The 24828-nt window shown below is 33.6% G+C and overlaps 1 protein-coding gene across 1 annotated transcript in view; it reads left to right on the top strand.

Annotated features, from left to right (window-relative positions):
- Positions 1-10155: 10155 nt before the first annotated feature.
- LOC132701202 (uncharacterized) overlaps positions 10156-24828 on the top strand; it is a 101191-nt gene continuing 86518 nt past the window's right edge. The window contains exon 1 of the mRNA XM_060668964.1: positions 10156-10695. Coding sequence (XP_060524947.1) covers positions 10434-10695 — 262 coding nt within the window. The 5' untranslated portion in view covers positions 10156-10433. The remainder of the gene's footprint in view (positions 10696-24828) is intronic.

Raw genomic sequence — 24828 nt, 5'->3', positions numbered from 1 at the left:
CAATTGTGTGCAATTGTGTGCGATAATTGTGATTTTAAACTATATCGCGTTTTTGGTAGATATTATAGTTCTTTATTTTCTGTTTGCATACAAAATTACCAATAGCGGAAACACTACAATCATGCAAATAGAGTTTCGTCATTTGTTACTAAATATCAATAGAAAGACAAGCTTTCTTGGTTTCTTTGTGCTGTTACAAACCGTTGCAAATTGCCATAGTACCCACTTGGTGATTACAAATACGTCCCAAAACCTTACGGACATTGTTTCACAAGTTTTAATGATACAATATTCGATGAATTATTGTCCACGCACGGCTCGATGCTAACAATAATTGTCACTGGCAACGCTGTATGGATCAGTCGAAAGGATTTCCGATAAACGTCGCCGGCTTTTATTGTTTATGCCGTATTGTACTGCATATCCGGCTCGAAGGACCAATGAATCATATTGGTATGTTCTTTTTGTTGGGTTATAAGTTTGTTCACTTTAATTAAAATACAGAATATATGAAATTACATTGTTGCAGTGTTGCAATTTGTTACTGGGCAGAGCTATTCCAACGGTCTTTAAGTGCACTAAGGCTTAGGACTCCTTCGTGATCAGTGGTTGTTAAGGCTCATCCGGCCAATACGATTACTCTATCCAACATCGCTGCTTTGTTGCAGCATTCTGGCCACCGTATCCACCCCAGTAGTCATAATATCTTACCTCGTTCAAATTTATTTAATTGACGATACTCGATACGTCTTCTTAGATGAGAAATTGCTAAACGAACTACAGTTTATGCAGATAATCATAGCCTATTCTAAGTGTGCTTAGTGATGCCCCTCTAGTAGTATTTAAGAAGCTCATTTATAAGCGGATTTCTGGACCATTATGTCATTCTTGCATTTATTTTCTTCCTAACTAAACCTTAAACTGAAACATATTTTATTTTAAAAATGGTCGAACCTCGACGCCAAAAATGATTCACCTTTTCACGTTTGATAAAAAAAAAAAAATAAAATTAGATCTACGGCTTTTAATAAAAACGCGTCGACAGCTTTTGAAACGTTAATAAAGTTTTTGCTAATTACATCGTCCCGTCTGAAAAACGATAAAACGAAATAATATTTTCTCAGTGCGACTCGGTAATGGCTTTGAGGAGACGAAATCCCTGTAGGAATAAAGTTTGCTCTCGATCGTCATTTAATCCAATTTAAGTTAAAATTAAGCGAAATCGTTGTTTCTCAGATAAACAACTATTATATTGAGTAATAATTAATTTTGTTCCTTTTTCGTCGTGAGATTATCCTCATTCGATGTGAACACCAAAAACAGGAGTTAACTACTATAATAAATGGCTCCTCCTGTTTTAATATTTATATACATTATGACCACTTTTTCCCATCATGCTCTTGAAAACTATTAAAGATACAAAGTCGGTTAAGTGGGATAAAAGTTGTGTAGTTGTATGTATAATACCCCGAGCTACCGAATTTAAATTACCCTAGGTGGATTAAGAAATATCCAAAAGTTAATGGAACAATTTGTTGATAATATTTCCTTTTAAAAATTAGAGCAAATTAGAATAACCGAAACAAAAAATTCAAAAAGGACAGACAGTATTGGTAATAAACACAAATTTCATCATCTTTAAAACAAATATGTAACTTAATTTTAAATTTCTGATAATTTAATTTGATAACTTCAGGACATCATGCATCAAAAAACACAACTTTAATGGTTTAAAAAATACCTATTCAATCCCCAACTAACCAAAAAGTGACCACCCTGTCATAGAAATTGCAACATCCGGTATGTGCTTAGATATATTTATAAGTGAATTGACGTTCATGATATTATTTTTGACACAGTGTCTTTCCAAATAGTCGGCTATTCTTTTAATTTCTCAAAAAAATATTCCAGTTTCATTAATTACTGTTAGCGAATTTGTCGCTATGATTTGCGGTGTATTTGGAAGCAGGTCGTCTCTAGTTTTTACATTAATAACACGTTAGTTTTGGTTAGTACATTATTGCAAAACAACACGAATACATTCAAATCAAGCCGTTCATTAAATCTCCGAAAACAACCGATTGGTCCCAAACCCGTGCGGTAATATGCCGGAAATGTCCGAAGTGGCTCCGATCCGTAGGACAATAAACTCACATGGTACAGTGGTGACGCTTTCCGCACGCTAGATCGGTGTGTAATTAGGTATTGTACATAAGGAAGCAGAAAAACTGAATTTCTAGGCTTTATCCAAAGATCTAACTAAATTTTTGTAATATGAGTGGAATTCATATATTTCGAAACTTGCCTCAATGAATATTTCATTGCGATTTTTTTTATGTCGAGTCGGCAACAAAGAGGAAAAACAAATACCTAAATGAAAGTATTTGTTTCCCGACAAACAAACAAAGAAATTGTGTCGTTTTTCACAAATTGCTCGCGGAAAATTTATTACAATATTCGTTGTGTTTGAGAATTTTAGAAAAACACTGGGCTCACTTTCAATCATTTCGTATTTTGCTACCGGCAATATGTCTTCGCGTTCCGCACTTACGCACGTCGTCCCTTGTTGTGTTTTTAGATCTGCAGCCAGTAAATGGGTCACGAAGAGCACGTGTTTTATTCGGAATATACTTCTGTAGTACACGTAATTCACGAATGATCTTTTACTGAAAACTAATTGTAATTTGTAATTTTGATAAACGTCATTTTAGTCACACTTTGAACTAGCACAAGCGAACGAGTGCCTAATTAACGAGAAGTTTATCAACTATACTTTTTCTATAACCATTAATTTTTGGGTGTATTTTTGCAAAATGGAACTGACAAATGTCAATATACCATTCTTTCCTAAAATCTAAAGAAAATATCCGATCACTTCTCAAGCACCGGAAAGGTCCAAAGCGGCTTGCGATAGTGTTTAATAAAGCTGAATACAGTGACATTTTGCGATGGGGAATTTGCGTTAATGAGCTTTTGAATCGGATATTTTCGGAGATTTTACAGCACGGCTTTAATTTTGAAGTTTATCAATTATGACAGTCATGTCAGTGAATGTATTCGTGGTGTTTTGCAAAAACGTACCGAAAAACTAACGGTCGTAGAAAAAGTATAGTATGCAACACGTTTAGTAAACAATTTAAATCGCTCGTTTTTCGTTTTCGTTTTGCTCCGCTCGTGCCAAATGAACTCGTGACTCAAATGCCGTTTGCCACACTTGTGGCATAATATACTATTATCGTGTATCGTAGTATCGTATAGGCCAAACACTTCTGGTTATTTTTGAGACTTTTTAGATATATTGGAAATATATTTTATGAAATTATTTTGAATTTTACAATAATATCTAAAAAATATATTTTACAAGATTATATTTGAAATTGTTTTGGTAAGCGCTACCGCTTAAAAGGTATGAATTTATAAATTTATATTTTATAAAATTTGAGTTTTATTTTGATATTTAGACGTCTTTTCTCCTAAAAGGTGAATACATTAAATAATAATATTTTATTAGTAATGCGCTTCCTTTAGCCTGAATAACTACCCTTAATTCATAAACTACCTTTTTGCTATATTTGACCACTTACTTTTGATGAGGCACAACCTTCGGAACTTTTTTTTTCTGAGAATGAAAAGTAAATAAGGAATAAAATAAAACCAGTATTTTTAAATCATTTCTAATACGTAATAGTTGTCCATACTTTCTATTAAAAGCCGAGACGATCTAGTTAAATGTGCCCCACGGCATCCATTATTGCTGTCGATTCGTTCGACCGAATATCAATTGCGTTATATTTGCGGCTTATGTTTGAGCTACTTCGAGAGCGTATTAGCAGCTCAATTACAGTTTTTTTTTAAATAGCGTTCCACTGTTGTACATGTTACAGTCAAAGTGAATGGTTAAGGGCATGAATTTTTAAAACGCGACTCTATGTTTAGGTACAGGAAAATCAATTACGTAAAAATAGAAATAAGTGGAGCGCTTTCTGTGGCGCAACCGGTAATTTTCTGGTGCTTTCGGTTTCCCGCTTTCACGAAATTTTTTTGATTTCCATTTCTACAGTCTTGTAAGAAGCAGCGCGCCAATAACACAACACAACTCAGACGGCGACAAAAGTTGGATTCAACGGATTATAAACCAAATGTTTTGTGAAAATCAAACTGTAAGAAAGTCGTTATTTTTTTTCGAAAACTTAAGACAACAATTTCTTCAACATATAAAATTATTTGTCGTTAAGATGGTTTATAAATAATACTTATTAGCAAGAGACTTCAGGTGTCAAAAGGAAAATCTGGGCAAACAAAACTTCTGCGCCTGATCAACTAATATAAAAATATTCCTATGTCTTTGATCGGAACACAATGAGAAAAAATTGAAGAGAGCAAGTCAATATATCTAAACAGGACGACTCTGAACTTTCGTTAAATATGCATTTCAATTTTGTGTGGTACCCATGTAAAATTATTTATTTCTATGGTATACGTTGGCTACAGAAATGTACTTATTTCGTGTGGAACAAATGTCATGTCAAATATGATAAGGACGTTCACGCTATTTTGTAATTTCGTTAATGCAGAAATAAATTATTGATAGAATAGAAAACGGAGAGATAGAATTTAGCAGTTTGAATTTTTTGATATGAAGCCATTAAATATCTACGTTGTTGGTTATAGTGTATTATGTAACAAGAGTGGTAAACAGCATATAAGTCAGCAGTTTGTTTGTCACAAGCGGAGCTAGTGTTTAATAAACGAGTGACTTAAAAATTTGGCAAATGTGTTTCTTTTTCTATAAGCGTTAGTTTTTGAGTATATTTTTGAAAAACAGCACGAATACATTTAGTGACATGACCGTCAGATGTGACAAAGGTCAAAATTCAAGCCGTGCGGTAAAATCTCCGAAACCATCTGATTGCTAAAAAACCCGTGCTGTAATATCCCGGCAATGTCCGAAGTAAGTCGGATCAGTGGGACGCGGTAAAATGATACTTTCCGCACCCTAGATCGGTGTATAATTAGGTATTTCACAGAAGGGAGTAGTACACTTTTATGATGAGCATTATATAATTTAATTCATACACTATTACTATACTATTATACTTCAAACTGAAATTAAATATAATGAAGTCATGCAAAAAGCAATATTTATAATATGTAGAGATACGAATTTCAAAATTCAATTGATTCTAATCATAAAATATCAAATTATTTACAAATCTTCTGGATTCATCCGGAGGAGACGTTTCGCCAATCACCCAAAAGATTTGTAAATAGTATTACACCAGCCTGTGGAGTCTTTGAAAATATCAGTCAAACTTATTAAAAAACACAAATTATTTTTTGAGCTATCGTTTTCAGAGTATGCATCGATTCAAGAGTCATTCATTTCATGCAGAATCATATAGAAACACCCAAATTGAAACGTACATTTTAGCGCAAAGTAATTCCTAGCAGCAGAAATTAAATCAAATGGCTATTCGCTAAAGTAATTATGCTAATATACCAAATGCCATCCTGCAAAACCGTGACGACAGAATTAGTACTTTGTATTTCACAATTATGAGATAAAGGTCAAAGGCGCTCATTAAAGTCAGTGAATTTCGTGTCGGTAGTGGCATAAATTTGCTAATTTTCGGATAACATACGCGCATTGATTGGAATTGGTACATTCTTGTGAGTTCGTTATAATTAGTAAAAGGGCGACATTATTGCTCCATCGAAATGTGCAGGAATTTCAAAAATGCTAATCCTAAACCCGTCACAGTCAGCTTGGCTTGTAAAAGATGTGACTGTGACGGAACAGCATGAGAGAAGGTTATGGAAAATGGGGTCTCAAGTTCGCCTCAATATGTTTCAAGGTTTCTTATTTGGGAGGAACTTTCTAGTTCAAAAAAGTTGTGGAAGTTTTGAAGAACAAAACTGTCAGAATGTACTTTTTTAAATAAATTTTCCTGTCCTCTGTACAGTTTCTCTGCTTTGAAGTTGAGATCAGTTATTACTTAGTTGTGTTAATAAGTTTTATCACATTCTAAGCAACATCAAGTCAAGATATGGAGTTTCCAGGACTGATCTCAGCTGACTAACTTAATAATTTATAAGGATACTATTATTAGTACCCCAGGGCGTTCTGGGACCCCTCTTTTTTATTATACACATAAATGATATTTGCCAGTACATGATGCCTGATATTGAGATTGTGCTGTTCGCTGACCACACAACGTTAAATAATTCAAACAGGAACATCACTACCCTGAGTAATATTGAAACATATACTTTATCTAAGGCCAAAGCATGGGTTTCAGCAAATAATCTACAACTTAATAAAGCCAAAACAAAGAATTTGTTAGTGTATTGTAACAGTAGTTTGACATATGCCAAAGGATGCAAGATTCTGGGCGTTACCTTGGATGACACGCTGAATTGGTCAGAACACATTGGCGAGTTAAGTAAAAATCTTTCAAATATTCATTTTCTTTTGCGACAACTTCGCAGAATGGTGAGTTTTGATGTATTGAAGTCAACTATTATTTATTTTTAATTTTTTTATTTCACTCGCGTATAAGCTATGCCACCATATTGTGAGGTAAATCCTCTTATGCCATTAAAATATTTAGGATGCAAAAAAAGGCACTACGGATAATTACAAATTCAGATTGTACTGAAGTGGCTTTTACTTGCTGTTCAGATTTTCACATAAATATATTTAAATGACAGCTGTGATAAAGGCACGGTGTTGCCGAAACAGCTGTCATTTAAATATATTTATGTGAAAATCTGAACAACGTTTGTTCTTATTTAACTATTACAAATTCAAATTTTAACGAACACTATAAGCCATTGTTTATTAAACATAAAATAATGACGGTTCATGTATATTTATATTTCAAAGTGTTCTTGAGATACACTCCAAGACCGATAGTTTGCCGAGGGGTTCTGATTCTCATAGGTATGACACCCGGAGTGCAAATAATCTCGTGCCTCCGAAATACATTACATCCGTACCCATTAAGATTGTCTGGTTGCTTACAGGTTTCTATATATTCTTAGATTTGTCTTTGATAGCAGAATTGAGTACATGCAAGAATTTTAGAAGATTACCGACTGAAACTGGCAAGATTACTAGGTACACTGTCATTTTGTTACATTGTGGAGACCAAAACGTTATCCCAAATTTTCTTAAAATATCCCAACATGTCAAAACCTCAACCGCTTATAAAATTCTTCCGAAATCTACTTTAGATTTACTTCGAGAAAGAATTCATCATACCCGTAAAGAAATTGACCAAATCAATAAGACTCTTCTGACTCCGCATCTTGAAATTGCTTCCATCTTGTTCCCATCCGAGTTCGACACCTTTTCAAACATGATTTATGACAATGTTGAAAATCTTCGTTTATCTTCTACCTTGAATCACATTCACAAATAAATATCAGGAAAATATTCAAGATATGCTTACAGATGAACTTAAAAAAGGTCCTAGAACATCTATGGAACCCAACCTTAAATCTGTTATTAAGCCTTCTTCTCTATCAGACTCCGTGAAAAAGTCTATCATCCCTCATGACTCTAAAATCCTTGTCTCTACGGACTTCTTAAGATTCACAAACAAGGATTACCCCTTCGACCTATTGTCAGCACCGTTGGATCTCCAAAATGTTCTGTTGCTAAATATCTAGCTTCTATATTAAAACCCTTTACAGGGAAAACTTTCGTTTCGTTTCGTACTTAATTTCTTTCATTTCATCGAACAATTAAAAACCATTATCATTACCTTTAATAAATTCCCTATTCCTGAAACTCTCAACATTATTTCAGATACATTAAAATCCTAGAATTTGGAACCAAACTTCTCACCTTAACTAGAAAAAGCTTTTCTGGAACATTTTTTTGCTTTAACGGTCAAATTTTTGACCAAACTTCGGGAACAGCTATGGGTTCTCCATTATCACCAGTTATCGCGAATATATTTACGGAATCCTAAAACCAAAATTATGGAAACGCTACGTCGATGATGCTTTTGTTATTTGGCCTCATGGTCAGGAAAGCCTACTACATTTTCTTGGACATTTAAACTCCATGTACCCTAACATACGGTTTACTTTTAAATTAGAAACTAATAATAACCTCCCATTCTTAGATGTTCTTGTCAAAAGAAAATCAGACCTACAATTGGGTTCATTGTGTTTACAGAAAACTTACGCACACAGACCAGATTGTTACATCACCATCCGTCCCAAAAATTATCGGGTATCAACTCTCTGGTTTACAGAGCCGTAAAACTATCTCATCCCAAGTCACTGAACCCAGAATTAAAAAAGCTTACCTCTGCTCTTCTCTCTAATAAATTTCACATTAAAGATATTAAGTTTTATCCATCCAAGCAATTTAAAACATCACTGACCACATATCAAAGGTTCTTAAGAAATATACCGTCAAAACCAGATTTACCACTTGTACAAAAATCTCTCAACAAATTCAATCCGTTAAAGACAAAATTCCATTTGAGATGGCAGGAGTTAACAGCATACGCGGCAAAGAATACATTGGAGAGACCGGATGGAAAATATCGTCTAGGCTCAAAGAACATGAAATAGCCTTAAGACTAAGACAAATAAACTCATCAGCAGTTGCTGAACACAATTACGAAACCGGAGATAAAATTTTATTTTATAAAACAACAAGTCTTGCATGTAATCATTTCTTCTACCAACGAAAAATTAGAGAATCTGTAGAATTCTATAAGCAAACATACAATCTTTACCGCGATGTTTATGCCTTCATTCAGCTCCGCCTTCCTCAAACAATATATAAGCAGCTACACAGTAAAATGCGAGCCAGTTTCAATTAAGCTCCGAAGAAGCCAACAGGATGATTGGCGAAACGTTAGCAAGTTTTGTAAATAGTATTACAGTAGCCTGTGGAAGTTATTTTGAAAACTTAAAAAAGGTCTCTATAGAGTTTGAGAATGAAGTACGGGTAAAAATCTTGAAATGAACGTCAAATAGTCTTACATTACATATCCCCCGGAACTCAAGCAAACTTGGATCAATCTTATCAAATGCTGGAACAAGTTTAGCAACGTCTCCAGTAAGGAGACTTGCCTGGTATCATCAATTAAGTGAACTTGAGCCAGGTAGGATAGATAGCATTACGAGAGGGCTGAGTTGCGCTTTCGAGAAATGAGAAATAGGATTGGCTGGGATGCAACAAAAGTGTTGGGTAGAGTGGTATGTACATCATCGCCCTAGTAGGGTAACTGGGGCTTTGACAAAAGCCAGTGATTACGCAAGATGGCCACCAAAACTTGGAGTCATTAGACCGGTGCAATCGACTATGAGTTGTCCTCCACGAAACAATAGATACAGACGTTTGGTATGATATCCATAAAGAGCTAAACAAAATCGGTAGTGGAATCGAGTATTTTTTACTAACGATGCAAGCTTTTGTTCGCGGGTTCCCGATAAAAGTAAAAGAGTTCGTCGCAGATGTGGAAAAGCGCTACTTTGGGGTGCCAGCAACTACAAGATTTCTCAACAAGGTAATGGCAGTCCACATGTCGCTGCAGTTGCTAGCAACTAACGTAGCCCGCAAGGATACCAGAGTTATTAGATATTGTACATGTCTCCTGCTTCTGCTTCACAAAGTTGCGATTTCTCATACGTGTTGAAGCGACTGTCACTCACTCTTCTGTCAAAACAAGCTTGCTAATGACGTGGTCGGATAACGATTCGAAAAAAAAAAACCACCCAACCAGCCGGTTCTGTCGTCGGTACGTTTGCGATAAAAATCGCGATTCACGCGACATCCACAATTTGCGCAACCGAACTGTTTGTACAGCAACGACGACGTTATCGGCATCGATGGGGCAATTAAAATATGCCCGTTGACAAATCTGTTTTCGGTTAACCGTCACACGTTTTCAGATTTCGCATACATACATTTCGCCCCCGAGAATGACACAAAATAAAATTTACATGATGAATTGTCGCCGTGGAATTGAATGGGAGGCGGCGTGGCGGCGGCGGCGGCGGTGGCGGCGGCGGCGGTGGCGGCGGCGGCGGCGGCATCATCGGGAGTGGTGGGGGGCGTCCTCGCGTAGGCGGACTTGGTTGAGATTCCGACGTCCGTCCGCGTCCGCGTTAGTCGCGAGTCGAAATCAGCCGTAAACAGACAACAACAGAGAGGGGGCTGTCTCGATAGAGCTGCTCTGTGCAACGCTGCTTCAGCTGGCTTTTGCCGCTCCTGCGTTGTTCTGAGCTCGAGCAATCATATACAGACAGAGGCAGCGTACGGTTTGAGGCTTCAGACCCCGAGCATTATCCTCTGAGCAGCAACAAGTGACTATCGACGCGCGTTGTTGTTCCTATGGTTCGGCGGGATGATCACCTGAACACTGAGCAGTGTTGCCACGCGTGAAAGTGCGTGTGTATGCGGCATGAGGGCCGCGTTAGCCACCGCCGCCGCTGCACTGTGGATGGTGTGCGTGGTGGCCACACCGCAACCCATGCACCTCGAGAGGGACTCTTATAGGAGGCCCTCGATCGTAGCCGCATGGCAAAAACGGGTCGACCAACATCCGAAAGAAGACTTCATGACCGGCGATTTCTCCCAACACTTGCCTCAACTTTCTGCTGTTAATTCGCAATTGATGCTCCGCTCGCCTCGTGGCCAAAGACAGTACGACGTTCCTCAGATCGGTAAGTTTCTATTACCACCGAATATTAACTGCGATAAGAAGGGTCACTCTAGGTTTTTCCATCGTTGCGATTTGATCGAACCGTTTGAGAAGACGGGCCATAGGATCCCGAGATATCTTGCCTGGTTTTATGAGGTGTCGTACATCGAAACATACTTACTTCGTGTAGAATGAAGGCTGCCGACTTATTTACTAGAGATGAGGTGTGCAAGGGTTGAAGTTAGAAGTATATCAAAATAAGTCAATGTCGCTTCGAATAACAATGAAATAAATGTTGCTTAATTCCAATTTAATAAAATATATTATAAATCAAAATAAAGAGAAAAGCAAAACAACTTACTAATATTTAACTTGCTATAAGTTTTTTTAAATAGTTAATTTTAGAATTTTCTTTGAATTTTTTTTCTGGTTTGAGATTTAATTCAATGATTAACAAATTTTATTGAAAAATATATTCCCACTCTGCCCGGTGTATTTAAATTAATTGCTCACTGCTTCAAACTTTTTTTTATTATTAGATATAAGAGTTTTGTTTAATCAGCAAAGTCGTTTCGTGCTGTTTATTGATTTTCTCATTTCATTTTATATGTTTCTTCATAGAATTTTTTATATTTATCTTCTCACTCACTTTCAATAAATTGATGGTGTACTTTAGAATGACTTCAAGAGCTTGCAAAATGTGCATTAAAAAATCTATCAAATGGAGAATGTCTTTAAACATTTAATCTAGTATTTTGTTTCATAACATCATGGTTAACTTTTTAAAGAGATGAGTACGGCAATAATTAAGTTAGTTTTAATTGTAGGACAACAATGAATTCTATTAGAGTTAAAAATATAGAGGGCATTCAATTTAAAATATGCGTTAACGAACTTGGTATCTCTAAAAATAAAAAAGTTAGTAATAGTAGCACATCCGGTATTAAGATTCAAAATATGCTATAACAGAACTTTTAAGATATGTAAAAGAGTTATAAACTATATTTTTTTATTGTTTTTGCGCAATCTGATTTTCAAAAAATAAGATAGTAGTAGTATAATAGTACATATAGATGGTATATATATATATATATATATATATATATATATATATATATATATATATATATATATATATATATATATATATATATATATATATATATATATATATATATATATATATATATATATATATATATATATATATATATATATATAGTAGTATAGATAGTCATATAAAATATCATTTAAACAAACCAAGACAGCAATTCTATTGCCAATCAAGTAGATCTTTGTAAAAAATTTCGTCGTTGGTCTATTGGAAGTACAGTCTGTATAAGACAACTGCTAATAAGTATCATTGAGGAGTTCAGAAGAGAAGGGATGGAAACTGGTTCTTCTTGTCGTAGTTAATGTTTGGTGCTGTTGCCTAGTTTTGTTCGAAACCGTGAAGCGTCCATAGCGTCCACCTCGAATTTGTCATTAATTTCAATTGGGGTAAAAAACTGTAGATTCAATTCAAACATTTGTCTTTTTTTGGGACATTTCCTGTAATTAAATCGCTGTTTTCAAACAACAAAGGAATTGCCTTTTGTCGGCCCCGCAAAGAAAACTCTTGAACTTTGCGAATCCTAGGAAGAAATAAAATTATCAAAAACTTCTACGTCCTTAGAAAGGGCCATAAAGTTTTTACGTAATTTTAATTTGCGCCCAACGCATGGAACGAGACGTGAATCCAAACTTAATTTGCTTCTGCTCCGCGTAGGATAACTCAATTCTCCCTAAAGGTCTAACTGAAACTTAAGCTCTATTTCCATAACTGAATTATTTCTCATACCTCTTTGAATTTTTAGATGTGAATCGACATTTATCCCAATGGACGCTTTGAAAAGAATTGTTTGGAAACTTTTCCTGTTGAACTAAGCAGAATATTACAAAAGAAACCCTGGAAATTCTTTTATTAAAACAAAATATTTTATTTTATAGTAAATTTCAGTATATTTGTATTCAAAATTAAGCACAGAATAAAGGTGCTGACCTTGCCAGTAGTATTGTCTTTCCTGGTTTTTCTGGATTCATTGTATGTTATATTATTTTAAAGAATATTTTCAAAAAATATTTCATAATTTTTGAGAAATAATTTAACTGAAATCCTTATTAAAAACTTATATTATGTGTATGTGTATATAAAACAAAAAATTTTTATGTTTGAGACGACCGAAAAAGGATGTAAATTAGTTTGGCGTTTTGGTTATTTCGAGTTGAAAATATTTTATGCGAACTCTTTCGGTAAAAAATAACCAAAAATCCTTAGTAATGGTTTGTTTCAAAAAGCTCAAAATGGTATCATGCTTGAAAAAAATCACCATATTTCCCTGAAATAATGCTGCTGTGAAAACGCTATTGTAAATGGTGTATTTTGCTCGCTTTTTTCCAGCTCGTACTTGACCGCTATCAATGTCCGCGGAATCAATTTTGTTAATGTCTCTTGGAACCTGGCCAAGAAATAAACACGACCTGAAAAACATTTACCATAACTTGAACATCTCTTTTATAGTATCCCTAGTTGTCTCGAGGAAAAATTCCCATTACTTCAAAACCCTTAGAATAAAATAATTCGACAATTTACAATTAGCACGAGAATGTGGACCGCGAAATATTAAAGAAAACAATCCAATTTTACGGTTGTATTGGGTTAAAAAGCACGAAAATATTCGTGTGATTCGGTCAGTGGGAATGTACAGGGTGGCCGGTTTAAGAGGAGCATATACCTTATCTCGAAACCTAAGGGGATTACAAGAAAAAAATAAATACAAAAGTTTTTTTTTATTTTCCCAATCGTCACTTTTTTATATCTAGGGTGGTAAAACAAAGTTAGGTTTTTTTAAATAGAACATCCTATATATATATATATATATATATATATATATATATATATATATATATATATATATATATATATATATATATATATATATATATATATATATATATATATATATATATATATATATATATATATATATATATATATATATATATATATATATATCTACATATTTAATTGCATTTTTGGATAGTCCATAGATAGATAGATGATGCACCGTTTCGATCATCTTCAGAATTCGGGTTATATTTAAATCATCACATTTCAAATTTTTGCGAAAATGGCAAGTCAGAGACCCGTACTATATATATAATTGAAATTGAATTGAAAATCCAATAATATACAAGGTGTCTCATTAGAAAGTTGACAAAAGTATCATTTTACGAAACGTGACGATACCGCGTATTTTAAGAAAATATTTTAAATTTGATCATTGCCTAAGGATAAGCATTATTTTCGTAAAGATAATAGATGGAAAAAAGTTTAAAAAATTAATAAGCAAACCAACTATCATTGTTTAAACAAAACCCGAATTCTGAAGATGATCGCTAAGAAGTTCGAAACGGTGCATCACAGTCCCATACTCCCGTAGGAATATTCCAAAATGCAATAAAATGTAGTTTGTTCTATTTAAAAAAAATTGTTTTACTACGATTAGACAAATAAAATAAAATAATTGTAATTTTAATAGAAACAACTACGACCACGCCAGATATTTATATGAGTGATTTGGATAACATATATTAAGCTGACGTTCGATGACTGTAAATGAGTTTACTTGCACATATTGTTGAATAACATGATTTCTATTATATGAGTTTTAAAATCTTCGGGTACATTTCCTGATAAATTACTGGTCATTAACTTTGATTTTGACAGTGAGCTATTGGGGCACCAGTTTTAATAGATTTACATTATCCTGATATCGAACAAACTAATACCAAATTTGAAATACCAGATAGTGATATGAAAAATACTTTAATATTTATTTTAACATGCTCACTGATTCACGTAGTTGCACCGTGAACATGCTGAATGTTGGAATCCTGAATAAATAAGTGCATAAGGGCCTCGAGCGTGTTCCGTCGAAATAGATTTCACTTTCATCCGCGCATACGAGGCCGCTACTGTTTGGTGATAAATATTTAATCGGGTTAGATAGGTGCCAAATACGTTTATGAACTGCGAGAAGATTTCGCAAGAACTTTTTCCAGGAGTCTTCGTAGGTACGTTATATATTATCACGGTTTGAGATTTCCTTAACATTTTATTTTCTATTCGTCACGAGATATTTAAGTAGCTAAGGATTAAAGTACCCGTTAGTAATAGCCTTCTCTAGACTCAAAAATAACATTGATTGATTGATCTTAAATAATGTATTTCTTGAAAAAACGTCCTACGTCAAGGATCTCGAGATAATGTTAGTTATTGATTAAGAAATATAATGAAATAATAGTTAAGAAATCTTACCGTAGGATTTATGATAGGAGTTTCTAGAAAGTTCAATAATCCTAAATCTGTGATTTTTTTTATACAACACAGAAACAGAATCGAAAACACCCAAAATGAGTTTATATATCGGTTTCACACGTTCTATTTATACACTATTCACAAATAAAATTGGATACCCTCAAATATTAAATCGTATAAATAAATTGGCAGATCTAAGATTCTTAAGAAATCATTTTTTTTTGTGAAATTTTACGCTGTAAACTTTCCGATTACGAAAATAAATTAAAATTTACTATTTTACATAAAAATATTTCACCAAAGTCTGAATTCTACTAGAAAACTCATAATTTCCTATGATTCTATATATAGCTAATCAAGATACATTTCTATTTATTTTTATCATTTAAGAATAGTGTACTGTGTAGTAAGAACTATGTGTACTTGCTAAATTATAATATTTGTACAATATGTTGAGCATCGACATAAAAAAATAAATAATTAAATAAATAACGAAATAAAGAGTTGGAATAACAAACTTATTACAAAAAAGAGCAAGTTTAAATTTAATCGTATTATCGTACATGTTTCAAGTGGATACACGGATAGAAGGGACCCACAGTTTACAGACGGTTCCAAACGGTAAAGGCGAGGAGATGCTTTACTAGACAGAATACTCTTTCGGTGGTTTGCCATTGCCTTTCGAGAGATGAGCGCCGACGGTCGGGCTTAAAACGTCAACTTGTCGCATAGTAACCTAAAGCACTAGCTACGATGCTACGACGACCACATATAGAAGTTGATACTAGTTGATAATAATTAAATTTTAGATGTCAACAAACAATTAATATATATAATAAGAACGATAAATTTAATTTTATCGGTTTTAACACGCTCTTAGTTAGCTAAACTGAAACTAACCATCAGAACTGAGAAACTTTTTGAAGATATAACCAAACTGTCGAAACTGTTCCTATAGTATCGGGTACGGTCGTGAAGGAAAATGTTGAAAAACGAAGTCTCGCCTAGAGCTGAGACATGTGACGCACATAAAGAATGTACTCTAGGGGACCACCCGTAATAAATGCTGAAGTATGTAGATTCTAGACGGAAAAAAAGTCAAAAATACCTTAGGTGGCTGTTTAAAAGTTGAATCTAGATAAATTTGATTTGACTTCTACCTTAATCAATAAGGGTCGATAAGTAAAAAAAATATTCAAAAAGATATTAGTAATAATAATTCAAGGATTATTCATTTGAAGGCGGCTTAAATATACCTATAGTTTTTTGTAAAAATAATTAAAAAGTGTGTCTATCTTTTAAATAAGGAACATTATGGCATATTTGGCTTTATTTCGATATAAAAATCAGGCGCAATCAAGTAATTTAAACGACACAGCTATATTGAATTTATCCTTTTCAATTTGATACGACAAACCTCTCCAAAACCATAATTCCGAAAGTGCGTTAAGGCAGCTGACGTTTTAAAATGCTAAAGCCGGCTACACACGATCCGACAGGCCTGTCAGTTCGAACTGAACAGTCCGCCTGATGGACTGATCATCCTCAGTATTAATTGACAGTTCGACCGGAACATATATACGTTCAGGCGACTGGTCTTAGTAGTAAAACATGCAAATCCATATTAAAGTGTATTTGCGAGAAAAGCATAACCTTAAATTACCTTAAGTGCAGCCCAACAACTTTACGAACGAGGGTAAGTTAAGCGTCAGGATGCAAACAAAAATAAACACTTGCCGTCGGCGTTAAGGGTTGCACAAATATGTCGGTGCGACCGGTCATTATTCTATTCAAGTTAATTGAAACATTTTAAATGTCAGAACGGCAATCGGCTGGTATTATCGGATTTCATGCGGTCTATTATTACGGTGTGTATTGTATAATTTATCAGTCTGTCTGTAAAACTTTTCACGTTTTGCTGCCGTATCGCGAGCATCTTGCTGTTTCATCGGGTCGGCAAATAAATTGTCACATCAAATAAGCCGTAATCCTTCGAGGGTCTGGAATAATAAATTTTAATTTATTTAAACATGCCCAGACCATTAATAAACTTCCAAGTAATGGTGTTGTTGTTTCCGGGAAGTCCGGGTATTCTCGCGAGGGGGCCTATCCTTGCTTCGCGTTAGTTCTATCGATTTGTGTGAAAAGAGCCTCCATAAATGAACGTACGAACGCGATAGAAACACGTAACAGGTAGCTTTTAAAATACACTGTATCAATCAAGGTGATATAAGGCGTGGAAAAACACTTCGCTCGCAAGCAAACATCGATGTGCCAAATTAATACGACGCAAGTGGATTGTTTTCCCGTTTTTATCGTGTGTTCACAATACCGCGCGTAGTAGTTTGAGCCATTTGGAAGATTCTTTACAGTTATTTATATATTTCTTTCATTTAATTTTATCACGATTTTTGGGTCTGGTTCTTACATGATAAATTTCAGTTTCTCATACACTAAAAACAAGGAAAAAACATTTTTTTTAAATTAAAGTTTGTTTTTCTAGAAACTAGATCAAGTTTTCGTTTTTTCTGCAAATATCACTAAATTTTAAGTTTTATAAATTTGTATAATTGTACTGGTAACGAGAAATAAGTGTCTAAAAATGAATATTTTTCGTATTTCGTTTATATTCCTATGGGCTCTCTAGATAACGCAGTTCAAATTCCATCACATCTTAGTGGAAAGGTTCTCCTTATTCTTCGGAGTAGGCACCCATGTTATCTTTAAATTCTTCTAAATGAGAATGTAGCATATGAAGTTAATGAGACATTCTGCAGCCGATAGCTTTAAAGCTTTGAAGCAGGTTTTAAATCAATTGATTATAATTATCAGCTCTATGATTTCCGAGGAAGCCATCAACTATTGCTTTAAAACTATTCCAGGCTCGTTTCTCACAAGCACTAAGAAGCTTGGTGAAGTCATTATTATTCATTATTTGTTTTATTTTTCTCTTAAATATTTAAACGCTTCGGAATTCGCATTCAGAACTTTCACAAATTGCTTCATTTGGCTTAATTTTATGTGTATGTCCGACTTTACGTAATTTTTTCCAAGATGAAATTCGCCTCGATCAGACCATATACGCTGTTGATAATGTACTGAATCTGCTATGCTATCCCATAAGCAAAGATGCCACAGGTATTTAGTATATCCATATTGCATTCCCATTAGAAAACCCACCATTTTGAAATCAGCAATCACTGGGCACTGGTATTCTGTGTATTTTATTTTTTCTAGTATTATTTTCACGCTGTCATAACTTTATTTCAACAATGTGCTAGAGGAAGACTAGACTAGACAATTCATTTCCGTTGTGAAGCAGAACTGCTTTTAAACTTTTCGAGCAGCTATCGATAAAAAACTGCTAGTCCGATGCTATGAAGAGTATTCCAATTTTCCCAAAAAATTCAGTCATGTTGTCATGGTAACAAATACCGGTGCTCTTGAAGTTCCATTGCTTTAGTCGTGAACCTAGAATTTCTGCTTTACTCTTGGAGAGGTTCAAGTCCCGGACTAAATCATTAAATTCATTTGGACTGATAAAATGTGGTCCAAAACTTCAAAGTTATCTGAACAATGGCACAGGAAAATTTTCATTATGTGCTATAGGAGCTGAAAGGAAGATCAGGATAAACAAAATTTTCAGCATTTGCACCAAATCGACGCTTACTTGGGTTAACCATACAAAAATAATAGTCATGGACGTGATCACTAGGTTCCCTCCAAAACCTTGGCACTGCAAACTTCATACGTTTTCTCCACTATGCCAAGCCAACAACTATTCTGATTTAAATTTGGTCGACATTTTTTAAGATATTAAATTTAAGGTTATTACGTTCTAAAGTATTTTTACAATTAATGAAAATTATGGTACCTAATTTTCATCCTAATTATTGATTTTTAGTTTAAAATAGGCTTCGCAAAGTATCAAATTTGTTGACAAAGTAAATATTTTACTTCTAACTTTAATGAATTCGCCACAAACAAAACAAAATGAATCAACATCAGATTTACACTGTCATGATGCCATTTTCTATCTGAGTAATACACAAATACAGTTGCTACAGCTAAGATAGTTCAATTACTACTTTCTTTGATGCTACTTACAAATCATAAAATAAATTAAAGCAAACTTTATGAACTAAAAGTTTAAATTTGAATGTTTTTCAATGCCTGAAATCAGAATTTATGCATGAGAACAGAAACCCAAAAAAAATTTTTTTGACCGGTGTTATTTCAAAAACGTACTGGTAGTCCAGATATTAATCCAATTAATACTCCTCATAAGGAACTGTTCGCTGTTTACAAGCTTAATTCATCTTAATGTAAACATTGCATTACCTATCGAGCTATCAAAACTTTCATCTCCCTATCCAACTTAGATCAATCATCTCATTAAACAACTTTTAAACAAAAACTTAGGCAACACGTTCTTATTTAGAATTTTTTGTTGTAATTTTGTTTTAAACCAATTTGTCGATAATTTTTTGCTACTTTTCTTTTCCCCTTTCTTCACTTTGTATGTTTTTTCTTTTCATACCTACTACATATATTTATTCAGTTTAATAAATATATTTATAATCATGAGCGTGTATTTGGCATTATTTGTAATAATAATAGGGAAGTAACAAAATGCATCTAAAAAAATAAAAATAAGAAGTAAGAGCTAGTCAAACTAATCATCACAAAACAAATTTTTGAGAACTCTTTTAAATTGCTTGCATTTTTCTACTAAAAATTCTTTTACCCATTTTTAAATTGTTCTTCTTATGACGCCGTCTCCTTGCAAAAGTTATCATTCTAAACAGCTAACAATACAAAAAATGGTAAGTAAAATGCAAGCATTCCATCTTCCGATTTTCTTCATTGATTGTTTTTTGAATCTATGATATACGTGATATTTGGAATGCATCTATTTTTCTTTTGGTAAATGGATCACCTAACTTTCGCATTCATACACTTGTATAGAAAAAATATAGCATCTAACCATACGGATTCCAAGTTCTAGTCAGATCTGACCTGGTGGAAAACTGTCTCATATTTATAAAGTTCTCTCTGACCTATTTGATTCTCGATCGGAAATCTGTTAGACTAAATTACTTAAACTTCAAGTACCCAACCCAAGGCCCATAATATATATCAATGATAAATCTCATTGATATAAAATTAATCAAATGCTCCACGTTTCTTTCTTGTTTGAATTTTGAAGACAGCCTTTGCAAAAGCTCGCGCTATACTTAAATTATATATGAAAATTTCTTCAATTTAGCTAACGTAAGAAAAGTAAGCATGTGATTATAGCATAATCACCACATTAAGTGTTTTTTATTAAAACAACAAAGTTAGGCGCGTTCATTGCAACATTACACCCAAATTTATAATTGAAAACATTTGTTCGCAATTCGGAGACAAACTACTAAGTATCCCACCATCAGGCTCACGTTTTACTCAAATCATTAATTGACGCCAGCTTTTGATCTTATTTTGAAGCGCGAAGTTAAAGAATCACTTCCGACAAGTTTAATTTAAAAAACTTAGCGATGCGAAAGGTGAGTTGCAAATTTAATTATTTTCATCGCGAGACCGAATTGAATTTCTTGAAACTTTTTGCAAACAAATTTTAACAAGGTTTTGTCCGGTATTTAAATTAACTCGAAAACAAGCTTTAAAATAGCTCCGTTTCTAAATCCGCCTGTTGCAGGCAGGCTGAAACGTTGCCTCGGGGATTGAATGAACGAAAAAATCTACTTTTAACGAAATCTGATAAAAATTGCTGAATGAAAAAGCAAATTCTGATTTGAGTTCCAGTTAATTGATATCCATACGAACTGTTAAATTCGTCGAGAACAGTCTCCGCAGTGTCATGTCATTTGGAGGTTAAGTTCCTGTTCATTGTCGTCGCATTAAATTTCAATCATTGCAAGTATTAACGTTAAGTTGGTCTTGACACCCCAATTAGGAAGAGTCCATCGAATAGAGCGAATTTTCACCATTTAACACACGCCAATAATTTGATTCTTTTGATTCGCATGGAGTGTACTATTAGAAATGATACTAGGTCTTTGATAAAGGTATGGTATTTTCGAAACAGCAGTCATAAATCATTAAATGACTATGAAAATCTGAACATTTTTTTTCTTCTAATTCAGTTGTGTTAAATGGATTTTCATCAAGTAAAAGCCGCCTCAGTATAATTCGAAATGATACTATACAAACTATAAATTTCTGGAGTTTAATAATAGCTTAATAACATTATTTTTCACATTTTGACTTTTTACATACATGACTATCCGCGTTATTCGACACGAAGCATTGTGGCTAATAGTTGTAGCGTTTGAATGATCAAATTTAAGGTGATGTTAATGTTAAGGTTTAATCAACCTAAACCTATTAGTTTTTGAAATATTTGTCAATCTTACTGGTGTTTTTTCTTTCAGCTTATACAGAGTGTCTTTAAATTATCGATGAATACTAAACGATAATAACTTGTTCAATTTAATTATGACGTCCTGTGTTTTATGTTAACAACAAATATAAAATTTAATTGTCTACAAATTTTCAGCATCGGTTGCGGACGTTTCGCTAATCCGTTGGCTTAACTGGTTCAATTCAGAAGATGTGTAAATGGCGTTATATATTATTATATAGTCTTAATATCTAACTCGTCGCGATTTTAAGTAAAATGAACAGTGTCATTATGTAGACTGACTGACTTTACAAAATGTAACATTTATCAAGTCAATTATGATGTTTTGGCAACTATTCGTAGCAAAAATGTTAATATCCCAATCCAAGAATGGTGAAAAATATACTTAATGTATTAGAATAATTTTCAGATAATGAAACTTTTTTTCAACTGAGGAATATATACTTAGTCATTTAACTGTTAAACGACATAAATTTCACTATTACTTTGATTGCAATCCACAACAAATAATCACTTCCAATACCAAGTTTTCAAACTTGAAGCCCAAGATACTGGACTTGACGCCATCGACGGATTTTTTTTTGTTTAAGTAGGTTAAAAAGGTTAAATACCTCCAACAGTAGCAGATGATCTGAAGGTTTTGGGAAATGGATATATTTATATTTAGAGTCGGATGGTCTTCATTGTAAACAATTGATAAAAAAAGTGTTTGTTATCATTGAAAATCCAAAGACTTAACTATTGAACAGCTATACCTAATTCCTTAATGCGTTTGAGTAACAAAATGTAAATTTGCAATTACAGGGATCGTTAAACAGTATGGCCAAATTTGAAGGTTATATTGTAAAGTTCAAAAATATTGCAATAATCAACCTAAACCTATTAGTTTTTGAAATATTTGTCAATCTTACTGGTGTTTTTTCTTTCAGCTTATACAGAGTGTCTTTAAATTATCGATGAATACTAAACGATAATAACTTGTTCAATTTAATTATGACGTCCTGTGTTTTATGTTAACAACAAATATAAAATTTAATTGTCTACGAATTTTCAGCATCGGTTGCGGACGTTTCGCTAATCCGTTGGCTTAACTGGTTCAATTCAGAAGATGTGTAAATGGCGTTACATATTATTATATAGTCTTAAATCTAACTCGTCGCGATTTTAAGTAAAATGAACAGTGTAATTATGTAGACTGACTGACTTTACAAAATGTAACATTTATCAAGTCAATTATGATGTTTTGACAACTATTTCAAATGAATGAAGCTCCTACGCCTTTTTATCGTGTGGTCCGATAATTTTTAGATAATCACTTCCAATACCAAGTTCTCAAACTTGAAGCCCAAGATCACTTAACTTGACGCCACCGGAATTTTTTTGTTGAGGTAGGTTAAAAGCGTTACATACCTCCAACAGTAGCAGATGATCTGAAGGTTTTGGGAAATGGATATGTTTATATTTAGAGTCGGATAGTCTTCATTTTAAACAATTGATAAAAAAAGTGTTTGTTATCATTCAGAGTTCACTTTACTTGAAAATCCGAAGACTTAACTATTGAACAGCTATACCTAATTCCTTAATGCGTTTGAGTAACAAAATGTAAATTTGCAATTACAGGGATCGTTAAACAGTGTGGCCAAATTTGAAGGTTATATTGTAAAGTTCAAAAATATTGCAATGATAGTTTTCCGTATTTCAGTTTTTAGGATCTACACATCTCATCTACGTAATGTTATGCTTTGCTACAAACCCGTTTATTTGCCACAAATTCGTTTTGAACTTATTTCATCACAACAAATTTCCCACAAAGAGGTATATTCGAATTTACAATCTCAAGTAGCTTCTGTTTCGGCATATCTTTCTAAAATTGCTTCCTATTTAAAATACGCCTTTGATTTTTTTTCCAAAAAGAAGTAGGTACTTTTTCTGATTTTCTGGAGTGATAGCAGGTATTATCGATAACTATACCAGACCAAGGAGGAATAAGATCTAGCATTTGCTGGGCATAGTCTTCAAAAACATCAGAATTTATAGTTTCCAGTACGTTTTGATTGAAATTCTAGTATGCCACCACCCACAAATCTATTTCTTCTACCAAAGAGAACTTGCCACCCTGCTTGTTCTACCATATTTCCCAATGACATTTCCTCCATTTGCCCAAGTTTGTGCTGTTAATTTCGTCTTTCTTTATTACAGTTAATTTTAATTTCTTCGTAACGAAAATTCATTTAATTCAAAGTGTACTACCATTTCTTGTTACCCATGGGTGCAATGAAATAATCATTTTTCATTTCAGACATTATTTTGCCCATTTTTAAGTAAAACGAGTATATTGTTATTCTGATGGCAGTCTTTTCATTATCGTTTATTACAGTTTCTTTTCTTGCTGTACTTCTTTTTGGTGACCCGATGGAGCCGCGTTTATCTTCGTGCACAAGTTGACTGTCTAACCGTCATATTCTTGCAAGTCCGAATGTTGAGTTTTGATGGAGAAGAGCTTTGAATACATTGAGAATAATATTTTTTTCATTTTTAGAAAGCGCACTTTTACTAATCTGTTTCTCAGCAGTCCATTCCGTGTCCATCTAGCGGCCACTCTCGGGACCCTTGACTTACAGGTTTTACAGTTCGATTGACAATTAAACTTTACATCGGTTGTTGATATAAAATGGAGGGCGCCCCATTTTAGTTAAACAAATTATTAACTTCTAAATGCAGTGTTTATTTAGCGATAATTTCTATTATAATTTTAAAAATGAAAAATAAACCTTGTAGGCTTAGTACTCAGTTAGATAAAAAAAATCTCGCAAAATTAAAAAAGTAATTGCATTAAATCTTAACAAAATTCACCTTTATTTTGATTATAAAACAAAAACAGCCTGTATAATATGATTTATGTTTTAAATGTACAATACAATAAGGAAATTTTTTTAAAATCGCATATTTAAGCCATAATGTTAGTTCGAAAAACATGAATATCGCTTCATATCTAAATGGTTGGAGTTGATCCTTATTAAATAAAATGAGCAAATAAATGACTACGCTTGTGTTCGAAGAACGCAATGGAACTGCAAGAAATCCCATTGGAACCCGCCTCGTCCTGTTTGTGTTCACTTCATGCTCAGTTTGGCTCTTTTTAATCTAAACGCCGTGCCGGCTTGATTAATCTATTTTTCGTTCTTTACAAGATTAAGTTATTACGGAAGACGCGTATTATCTAAAACTTCCTTTTGTGCTAGACACAGTGTACGTGACGTTAAAGGCGGCACTTTCCGAGGTATTTTCCCTTTGCCGAAAGTTGTTGCTTTATAGAATACCACACTGAAAGGGGGGCCGGATAATTCCGACGTCTAAAACCTTCAAAA

Source organism: Cylas formicarius, unplaced genomic scaffold (genome assembly GCF_029955315.1).
Source record: "Cylas formicarius isolate icCylForm1 unplaced genomic scaffold, icCylForm1.1 PGA_scaffold_4__25_contigs__length_36172078, whole genome shotgun sequence".
Classification (NCBI taxonomy): Eukaryota; Metazoa; Arthropoda; class Insecta; order Coleoptera; family Brentidae; genus Cylas; species Cylas formicarius.
Note: the sequence above shows the minus strand (reverse complement) of the source record. Positions and strands in the feature narration are given on the sequence as shown.